Source organism: Malurus melanocephalus, unplaced genomic scaffold, assembly GCF_030028575.1.
Source record: "Malurus melanocephalus ecotype Western Australia unplaced genomic scaffold, MMel_1.1 scaffold_250, whole genome shotgun sequence".
In the NCBI taxonomy this organism is placed as follows: domain Eukaryota; kingdom Metazoa; phylum Chordata; class Aves; order Passeriformes; family Maluridae; genus Malurus; species Malurus melanocephalus.
This window is the reverse complement of record NW_026623482.1, coordinates 65,383-76,280: the sequence shown is the minus strand read 5'-3', so window position 1 is coordinate 76,280 and position 10,898 is coordinate 65,383. Positions and strand designations below refer to the sequence as shown.

Sequence of the window (10,898 nt, the reverse complement as noted above, 5' to 3'; positions counted from 1 at the left end):
TCTCTTCACAGTGGCTGTTTTGGGGCTGTGTTTTGGATTGGTACTGAGCACAGGGCTGGTAACACAGAGATGTTTTTGTTACTGATGAGCAGGGCTCACACAGAGCCAAGGCTTTTCCTGCTTTTCCTACTGCCACGCTGGGAATGGGGCTGGGGCTTTGTGGGAAGATGGGGAGAGACACAGCTGGGACAGGGACCAAAACTGACCACAGGGATATTCCAGAACATGGGACATCATGATCAGTGTATAAAGTCAAGGAAAGAAGAAGCAAGGAGGGGGCCTTTTGGAGTGATGGCATTTGCTTTCCCAAGTCACCATTATGGCTGATGGGGCCATGCTCTTCTGGAAATGGCTGAACACCTGCCTGACCATGGCAAACTGAATGAAGTCCTTGTTTTGCTTTGCTTGTGTGCATGGCTTTTGCTTTCCCTGTTAAACCATCTTCAACCTGTGAGTTCTCTAGTTTTTCCCTTTCCAGTTTTCTCCATGATCCTGCTGTTGGGTCAGTGAGCAGGCAGCTATGTGGGGCTTAGTTGCCAGCTGGGCTTAAGGCCAGAGTGGTTTATATAGAGATCATGATGTCCCATGGTCTGCAATATCCCTGTGGTCAGTTTTGGTCCCTGTCCCAGCTGTGTCTCTCCCCATCTTCCCACAAAGCCCCAGCCCCATTCCCAGCGTGGCAGTAGGAAAAGCAGGAAAAGCCTTGGCTCTGTGTGAGCCCTGCTCATCAGTAACAAAAACATCTCTGTATTACCAAGCCTGTGCTCAGCACCAATCCAAAACACAGCCCCAAAACAGCCACTGTGAAGAGAATTAACTCTACCCCAGCAAAACCAGCACACCCATCCAAATTACATGGCAGTGTGACAGAAGGGCAGTGAAGCTGGTGGAGGGTCTGGAGCACGAGTCCTGTGAGGAGATGCTGAGGGAGTTAGGGTTGTTCACCCTGGAGAAAAGGAGGCTCAGGGGTGACTTTATCACTCTCCACAACTCCCTGACAGGAAAGTGTAGCCTGGTGGGGCTCAGTCTCTCCTCACAGGCAACCAGCAACTGCATGAGGGTCTCAAACTATCCCAGGGAAAACTTAGGCTGGACATCAGGAGGAATTTCTTCACAGAAAGGKTGAGCAGACATTGGAATGGAGGTGAAGTCACCATCCCTGGAGGTGTTTAAAGAAAGACTGGACGTGGCACTCAGGTAGGACTCAGAGATCTTTTCCAACCTAACTGATTCCACGATCCTGTGATTGATTCTGTGACCTCTGAATTGCCGAATCTTCTTTAAAAAGGCTGCAAGGTGAAAGGAGAAGGGAATGTCTTTACAAACAAACTCTGACTCTAAGCTCTGGGGTGAGATAAAGCTGATACTGAAAAATAAAAAAGAAACAATAAGAAGGATTTCCATAAGAATTCCACTGATTGACTTATCTCAGACTATATAAATAAATGGATTGCAAACTCTAAGGCGGAAAGCTGACGGGGGGGGGGAATTTATGATAGAAGAGGGGTTTCATCAGGCGTTTTGGGGAGCCTGTAACTTTCAAGTACCTCAGCCAATGGGGAAAGAAAGAGGCACCCGCGGCAGGGAAATTGGGATAAAAGGAGGCTGCGTCCTCTATGAATTTGAGAGACCCCATGAGAAATGCCCATGACCTCTCCCTTTATTCATGAATAAAGTTGCGGGACTCCTCTGTCTCCTTTTTGGACATAAACCTSTGGTGCTTGTGGATTAATTTTCCTAACAAAGGTAACACACCGAGCCATGCTGCGGGTCTGAGCACCAGTAATCCCGTTCAGAACTCGCACATTACCCTTTAGTCCCACATAAACCTTTAGAGCCATTCCCTCCCCTCAGGTAACGAACACCCCCTCAGCTCGGTGGGCGGGGCCAGCGCGCCTGACGTCACGCCGCGCTGACGTCATCGCCCCGTCGCCGCGCGCCCGGCGCCGCCATGTTGAAGGTGAGGAGGGGTCTGAGGGCCGCGCTTGGGGCCGCCACAGAGGGTTCGGAGAGTTCTYCCCGTTCCGCCTTCTGCCGCTTAACTCTCTTCTACTCTCCTTGCACCTGCTTAATCGCTCCTTTTAGCCCTTCAGGACCGCGTGCYCTCCGTGTTGCATGAAAAGATACACATAAAGACCCCCTTCCTTACCGAAAATTGCTTTTAGGATATAGCACGCCCGGAGCTGTGTTGCSGCAGAGTTTGGATTCGTGCGTGCAGATCGCATTCTTTCTTTACAATTGCTTCTTGTTTTCGTACTGCTTCCAGCAGCGCGGAGCTGTGTTACCRCAGAGTTTGGGTTCGTGCAGTTGTTTCTTGAAAGTGTCAATTCTGTCCCTTTAGTGCGTGAAGGCTGTCAGTGAAACCTGCGAAAAGCACGGTTCGGGTCTTGCTGTCTCAAAGGTCTTTGATAAGAGCAGCCCCAGATGCYATCAGGTTAAAAGCATCTCTGTGTGGCAGTCAGATCGTGGTTATGTGTGCTCGATTTTTAAAAGTTCAAAAATCCGGCGGTGCTCGAGTCTTGATATTCATTCTCCTCGGTACCATTTTCTRTGTCAAATATTGATAACATATCTAGATGGCAATACGCTAAGCATAGTAAATACTAACATGTAACAGAAACACAAGAAGTTCCACCTCAACATTAGGAAAAACATCTTTAGATGGAGGTGGCAGAGCACTGGAACAGCGGTCCAGGGATGTCGTAGATCTCTCTGGAGATGTTCAAAGCCCATCTGGACACGTTCCTGTGTCTCCTGCTCCAGGTCCAGGGATGTTATAGATCTCTCTGGAGATGTTCAAAGCCCATCTGGACACTTTCCTGGTTCTCCTGCTCCAGGTGACCCTGCCTTAGCAGGATGTTGGACTGAATGATTTCCAGAGGTCCCTTCCAATCCTGCCAGTTCTGTGAGTCTGTATTATTGATGTGCTGAGCAGATCTAGCTTATTCTGCTCTTGTCACAACCATTTTTTCTTGTGCTTTAATGTCGTGACAGTGGTTGGAATTCTTTCATGCTGAGAATCATTGAGAATTCCCTGATAGATACTGGATTGTCATTAAAGAGGTTATRTGTGAACATTTAGGCACTATGCATGACAGTACTTTTACACAGCATTGAAGGTTTAGATGCTTCAGGCCAACCTGTGCCAAAGAGAGCCAAAGGGGAAGGTGGCTTTTTGTTTGGGGTGTTTGTGCTTCAGGGACAGGAGTGTTCAAGGGTTTGGATTTTGGGTTTGTGTTTTTATAGTTTAGGTTGAGAAATAGGAGGAAGAATGGAAAAAGCAGAAAGCATGAAGCATCATCCTACATTAGGACCAGTATCAGCCTTCTCAAAAGTATGGTCAGGCTTTTCCTATCTGGTGTCTAAAGATAAAGTTGAATTCTTCAGCTGCAGAGAGGAGTAAATATAACTTTTTTACTTAAAAAAAAAACTGCAGAGCATTACCAATAGAAAAGAATGTCAGCTCTGCTTTTCTGATACTGACTGGATGGCTGTAAGGCAGGCTGAAGGCACAGCTCAGTCAGTCAGAATGTTTTACTAATGTGTGATTAGTATGAACTGAAAAATGAGATCCTAAAGGGGAAAAAAAAGTACAGCAGTTGTTCTTTCATACTCCCAAATAAATATTTTTGTGTGTGCACATGCACAGTGTTTCAGCAGCAGTTCTGTTTGTCTCCTAAGGTAGCTGATGTAGGCGGTATGATTTCAACAGCACATTTAAGAAGAGATTCGACTTGCACTTTTAGTGGTTAATTTCATTCTGTTAAAAAGTAAAACCAATGGAAAATGTCTGCACTTCAGTATCTTGATAATATAAACAGTTGACATTTTCAGTCTGAGTAGTTTTGTGATCAATTATACTGTTTTGTAAAACCAAGGTTCTTCCAGTCTTGTGTGCTGCTGTTTGTGTYTTTATATAAACATCTCAGATACCTAAAGCATTTGGATTTACTGTTTCTGCTGGTGACAGCACCATTTACACTGTTGCAAAACATCTTTCGGAAYGAAAATGCATTTAGATTTTTGCCTTTTCAGTGACAGAACAATTTTGCAGTGAAAAAAGAAAATACTGAGGAAATAACCTCTRCTGCTGTTTATGGTTAGTAGCATTTGTTTTTGTCCTGGCTAATGGAAGTATGTGAAAAGTGTTTAAGCAAACACTATTAAAGATTTTCCATGTCTTTCCTTGGCTATGGAACAGCTAATCCAGTCATTGTGGTGTTTCACTTCTAGTGCTCTAGTAATGAATCCATAAATTCAGGTAAGGAAAAACTTCCATTTTAAGCAAGTTTTTCCGTACCTTTTGACCCATCAGATCCYTTGTGTCTTCCTGAAAAGCAGTCCTGCGACCTAGTTCTTGTGTGCTSTTTCTTTACACGTGAATGAACATTGTCAGGAAGTTTTGACAACTATATAGTTTAATTTTTTGTTTGASGAGTCTCTTGGTTACATTTAATAAACATTCCACCTATGAAGCAGTGGAAGAAATTTAAGCTGCAAATGCTTTTACTGCTTGCAATAAGCTTTTGTGGTCTGGATAATTTTAAAGCTATTTTCTGACAGTTCTGCAAGGGACAGAATGTTTCAGAGAATTGKGCCTGTTGCTGTCATCACGGCGTAAAGGATGAACTGGTTTGATCWCAGCCTCAGTCTCACAAGCAGCTAGGTCAATGCAAAGGCCCCTAATGTTTCCCAAAAGGAAGAAGCCTTGCTGCCTTTTCCTTTTTTTCATCCCCTCTTTCCTGGCCCACAGAATTCCTCTGGTGCTTGTCAGGCTGTTTCACGGAAGGGTTCAATTTCCTAAGCCCGCACAAAGCTCTGCGCTTCTCTTTCAGGATTAATCTTTTGTCAAATTGGCGAGGTGAATTGCCTCACGGTGGAAGCATCCGGCCACCAAAGCTAGGGCAAGGTGAGCAGCAGGATTTCTGGGAACCAGTGCTGGAGAGGAGCCAGACACCTCCAGTTTGGTGTTAGATCCACTCGTGCTGTAACCTGACCCTACAACACACCAGGCTCTTGTAACTGCACATTTCCCTGAGCAGTAACAGGACTAGGAGACATTGAAAGCTTTCTCATTTAAACTGATATATTTGGAGTTATGCTTTGCTGTTAATAAGGATGTGCATTTGCTGGAAAATACTTTGCTGGAAATACTAAGCTGAGATGTTCTGTTTTTTAAGTTGAAGCAGACTTTCCCATTAAGAAATACAATTTAGTATAGGTCCTGAATATTGGAAGAGTTATRTCCACTTAACACATAGTGGTTGTGTTGTGTGATGGGATTGAATCTGAAGTATTCAAAAAACAGTCAAGTAATTCATGTTCTCACAGAAAAGTAGGAGACATTCCTAAAATTCTTAGAAATTATTGAYTTTGTTCGGATATTTTCAACTGTAGGCCTCATTGTTTTCCTAAATCTAGATGCAAATATTAACTACAAATAAAACACTGAACTTCTTGGTACTAACTATGGAAAAATGGAGGTGYTATGGGCATTTAAAGTYGTTTGAAATACAAATATAATGTTGYTATTTAAACTGAGAAAGTTAATACAAAAGTTATTTCAAATGAGAGAAAAGAAGATCTTTTTTGTGAGATGAAAAACAGTGAGATTAGCATTTATTTCTGCTATCTTCTTTCGCCTTTAAGCTTTTCCAGCTACCATCTGAGTGATTTAGACGTTACCAGTTGAATGCCTGAGAGCATTGGATTGTGTCCTGCTGACCCYCCTTTCTCCTAATTTCCAAGCATCTCACTATATCACTTTTTACCATGTAGGGGGACATACCCATGTCTGCATGGATGTGTTCAAACATGTTGCAATTTTGTTTGCACATAATGATGTACTTGTCTTCATGTAATGTTTCCAGGTAATTCGGCTGGGGGCCACCCCTGTCAGCCTGAGCTTGCTCTCTGTCCAGGTTTATGCTGCTTCTCCAGAGAAGGCTTCCAAAAAGGAGCTGCTGAAAATTGAGGAGGTAAGTGTGGCTAGTCTTAGTATGCTTCTGTCTAAAGAATTCAGGAAAACATTGTTTTGATGTGTGAAAACATTTGGATGTCATCACCTTTTCTATTCTTGTCTTTAAATTTGCTTCTCAGTTTTCCACAGTAGAAACATCTATATAGTTTTGCTTATACCTGGACATTACATTTGATGTTCTTCACTTGATAGTGCTAGGCTTGCTTGTGTTTAAGATCTTTTTCCTGCATTGAAGCCTTATATTCTTCATTCAGAAATGATGTTTTCGCATTTGTAGGTTTACTTGTGATTGTATTTCAAATCCACAGGAGTATTTTGTTTACCTTTTATTCAGATAATATAATTTMTTTTTTACTGGAAGTACTGTTGGCAAATTCTAATAAAAATCCATTTATGTTCTCCCCTAAAACAACAAATCAGAATGTTTTATTTCTAAAATTACTCTCTTTTTATGATCAAAATTATTGTCTGGCAATACTTTCAATCCACCATAGTAGCCTACAGAATTTTATCACTGTTCCTTTCTTTACAGTATTTGGACCTAAGCAACAGCAAATACAAAAAGWAGTGGTAATAAATACCTGTAACCTTTTTAATTCTTTAGGATGTTWCAAATGTCTTGGTTATAAGTAGAACTTTAAAACACCCTGTTAAACTGAATCCAGCTTTATATCCATGAGACCGAGCAGTTGTTAAATTGTTGTTACATAAGCACYGGAACTAAATTAGACTGGTGTTTGTGTGTATTTAGGTTTTTTGGCTGTGTTTGTTCAAGGGCAGTTCCCTTGTCCAGGATGAGAGGGAGCTGCAGTGGTCTCCTGACCCTCCCCAGCCCAGGAACCTCAGCCTGGGCTGTCCCGTGCCCAACCTCCCCTGGCCTGAGTCAGTGGTGAGGCAGCAGCGTGGAGTTCATGTGAGCTGAGTAATGGGCTGCCCATCAACTCCAGCACAGCAAAATGTGCAAGCCATGGCRTTTTGGCTGCCTTTCTTGTCATTCATAGGCTGCTAGTTTGGMTCTCTACTGTGTCAGCTGTCTACTTTTGTAAAATAGATGGGAATTTCCTTATCTCCAAGACTTCTCTCCTCGTGCCAGACATTGCTGTTAGTTGTCCAACAGGATCAAAGTTCAGCTTGTGACTATGATTGCTAGGGATAACCACATTTCCTTGGGAAATGGGGCTGGAATTACTTGTCTTATGGGAAGTCCATGTATTATGGGAAATCCAGCTGCATAACTTATCAAATTATTGGACAACTTCTGTGTGGTTTTATGTTTCTTTATGGTTAGCAGCTTTTTTGATTATGACGGAGATAAATAGTTCTTTTCCAGCTGATCATGGTAGGAAGGTTTGCTGCATTTTAATGCACTTTGGTACTTATAATCATCAGTTGATAATAAACTGCTAAATGGAGTATAAATGTGGTATAAATATAAGCTCTTTATACTAAACATCTATGTAGTATATAAACTGCTAGAAATTTTAATAGGTTTTGTTTTGATCTGAACTTTGCTATTCATCTTAAACAGTACAGACTTTGGTTTTCTTTTTTTTAATGGAATACAATTTCAAATATGCTGAGGTAATTGCAGTAAACGTTGTGATTCTAACCCGTAAATAGGGTGGTTTAGCATTTAGTATTTGAAGATACCCATTGCTCGTTACAGTTCCTCTTTGCTCAGTGGCAGGATGGTATTAATGCTGTCAGTTGCTGATGTGGTTAATGACCAAAGGCTGGGAAGTTGTACCATTTTCCTGCTCAGTAACAAACAGGCACATTTGTATTGGATGTTAACTTTGTTAGAAGCTGCTTAGGCTCTTTAATGACGGCTTGTGCAAATAGAGAAAATGATTGATTATGATTTATAGTACATTCAGTATKTTAACTGGGGACCAGAAGTGCTGATTAAGGTGAGAAACATTTTTCACAATTATGTTGTGTGTTCTTATGAAACTAGTTTAATATTAATTTATAACTTGTGACTTGGGTCACATAGCAGCTGTGAATGAATTGTATAGCAGTTAGAAGTCATCTTCATCATAATTATGTGCTGTATAATTAAACTTTGCTCATAATGGTTGTCTCACCATTACTGTGTGAATTTTTATTATGCATTGTTTATATAGTTAGCACAGTGTTAGGTGTTCTCTGTTTAGACTGTTCATGCCCTGAAGACCTACTTACACAATTACACCTTTGTTTTTAACATCTTGTTTGCTAATATTCACAGCTGTCACTGTACTCCTCCCCAGCTCGTGAGACTAAATATGTGGAGAATCCCAAAACCAAATTGGAAGAGGGGGTTTCCAGTTTGCGGCATTTTATGGAGCCATATACATCCTGGTGTAAGGTATAATGGTTTGTATTGCAGCTGATGGTGGTTYAGGGATAAGCTCCACCTGGGATTATGGTTTGTTTTTTCAGAGTTGGAATTAACAGATAGCAGCTAAGTAAAAGTTGATAGCTGTAAAAGCATTTCTCAAAAATGCTGCATCACTTAAAGTTTTCTGCATTACTCTAAAATKTTCCGCAGTTTACATCCTAACCCCCTTCTCACACAAAACCAGTTGTGTCTTTATACTAATTTGCTGAGATAAACCCTGAGTTTTTTGCATTTTGTCTCATTTCAAAAGAATTAAAATTAACTAAAGGATGGAATTGTTTTCTGAAATTAACTTTAAGCCTAAACATATCTAGGGATATCTGATTTGGCACTATCCTGTGATTGAGGAAGAAAAGAGAGTGATACTTGCAGTTTTCAAGCTCAAGGAGAAGGCCTTAAATTATCAAGAAGTGTGTTTTGGAGCAGCAAAACCAAGTTGCCCTCACTACAACAGTAACAAAACACGGCTTAGCAAAAAATAAATCAGTATTTGCTGAACTGGAATGTTGAGGGAAGGAATACAACTCTCTGGAAGAGAGAAAATCCCAGACCACGAAGTAGTGGTAAACCTAATCCCCAGACCTTGTCCCAAAACTTTCTCATGTATATTTTATTAGGTAGAAGGTTTATAGGAAAAATAGTCATTAAATACAAAAATAGTCTCTGGAGCAGAGAGGAAAACCAAGATTTTTGTAATCAAGGCCTAAATTGTTGGTATTAGATTGCAAAGCCCCAGGATGACTTTCGTGCTTTTTCATGCTCAGGAAATGTTGAGGCTTACTTTTGAATCAAGGGCATCCTTGCCCTGTTGTTGCATCTTGGCAGCTTAAGTCAAGTCTGTACTTTTCCCTCTGGCTGCTGTGAATCCCCTTAAGCTGCAAGCTGTTTGCCCAGCTCTTCATTGAAAGCCAAGCTGTTCACACCAGGGTGTCCTTTGTGCCTGGAAGTTCTCTCTGGTGGTACCTTTGACAGGACTAAAACATTTTTTTCAGAGTTATTCAATCTAGTATTTCTAAAGTGCCACCAGCAGGAGCCCTGACTGCAGTTTGGGAAGTGAAGGGGGGTTTCCAGAGGATATGCAGAGATCTGACCTCCTGAACACATGGGTTTTGGTTGGTTGCCTATGGTAACCCCAAATAACCCAGTTGGCCAGTARGACTGACTAAAGATAAGCCTTTAACCTTGCTGTATGTCTTGCTGGCCTGTTGTCATCCTATTTATTTTATTTTTTTTGTCTGTGTGGTGGTCATTGACATAAGATGTGCTCTTCTGCTCACACACAATAAGCCATTTCCTGGCAGTGGTTTACTGACTCATTTTATGAAGTGGGCATGTAAACTTTATGGGTTTGGGACAATCTTGYTTGCTTAACTGTAGTCAGAGGTAGCTTTAGTTTCACACCTCCTGCCCCTCYCTGCTATGTTGAAGAAAATAATATTTAGATGTGTCACAGTTGTCTTTAAAATCAAAAACATAAAGAATAATAAGAATAAAATTCRTTATGTTTGTATATCCATTTTGCTTTTTCAAAATTACTTAACTGCAGTGGAAATGCAGCWCAAAATTCAGATATAGAAATGAACCAATTATGTTTCATCTGTGACAGAAGATCAGCCTTCATCTCTGGGGTCTTTAGAGCAAGTTCTTCTAAAATTGGCTTTTAATAGACCAACATCCATTTAGAGTTGTGCTGTGTGTCACAATGCTAGCATTTTTTTTATTTTCATGACAGATGGGGTTTTTTTACATCAGTCTTGCCAATGAGGAGATGAGAGGTCTAAAGATACAATCCCTATACAGTATTCTAAACTGTGAAGATGCTTTCACTTTGGCATATGCAGCTCAGGTGGAATAGCAAGACTATGCTCTGCTTTAGCTTTGAGCCTTTATGTTTATGCATTAGTTCCCTAATTTAYAGACAACCTTACACTGTCTCTATGAAGGATTATTAGCATGAATATCAATTAGMAGTGTTCTTTTTATTGAGGTTTTGTTTTTTATTTTGATAAAAAGTAATGTGAATTCTTCCTGATTATTCTCAGTCTGAAAAAAATCTAGAAATAATATGTGGGGTTGATGCAATGTCTTTGATTTACTTTGGACATCTATGGACATCTGGTTTTCCAAGTCACTTCAAAAATGCAGTTTGTTAGCCTAAGATGGTTTCCTGCAGGTATAATTTATCACCTTAGAGAATRAGTCACATACCACTGTAAAAAAGGAGTTTATTGCAGTGTTTTCTTCTTCTTTTCTTTGCATCACCTCAAATATTTTTGCAATACCTACATACATGGAGAAATCTGAGATAATTCTGAGTTTCAGCTGCCTRATCTCAATAAAATACTGAGATTGAMATCTGTGTTCTGAAGTATTATATTTCTTCTTGTCTCCTTTGAGAAAAATCTGTACGTTATTCTAAATGTAACACTGAGCAAGCAGAGCCCTGTAAGTGAAGAATGGAAGTGGGACTAAAAGTAAGTTATTTTAGGGGCCCATCACTTTTTTCTTTCCTGGTCTGTTTTTTTTTTTTTTTTT

At 40.7% G+C, this 10,898-nt stretch overlaps 1 protein-coding gene across 3 annotated transcripts in view; it reads left to right on the top strand.

The window, feature by feature from the left end:
* Window positions 1-1,906: 1,906 nt before the first annotated feature.
* APOO (apolipoprotein O) overlaps window positions 1,907-10,898 on the top strand; it is a 27,864-nt gene continuing 18,872 nt past the window's right edge. For 2 of the 3 annotated variants that reach the window (XM_057375472.1, XM_057375470.1), the window contains exons 1-3: window positions 1,907-1,960; window positions 5,871-5,978; window positions 8,211-8,330. In XM_057375472.1, the coding sequence (XP_057231455.1) occupies window positions 1,952-1,960; window positions 5,871-5,978; window positions 8,211-8,330 (237 nt within the window). In that variant the 5' untranslated portion in view covers window positions 1,907-1,951. Of the gene's footprint in view, window positions 1,961-4,078; window positions 4,100-5,870; window positions 5,979-8,210; window positions 8,331-10,898 lie in introns of those variants that run through there. The other variant, XM_057375471.1, reaches the window with a different exon arrangement.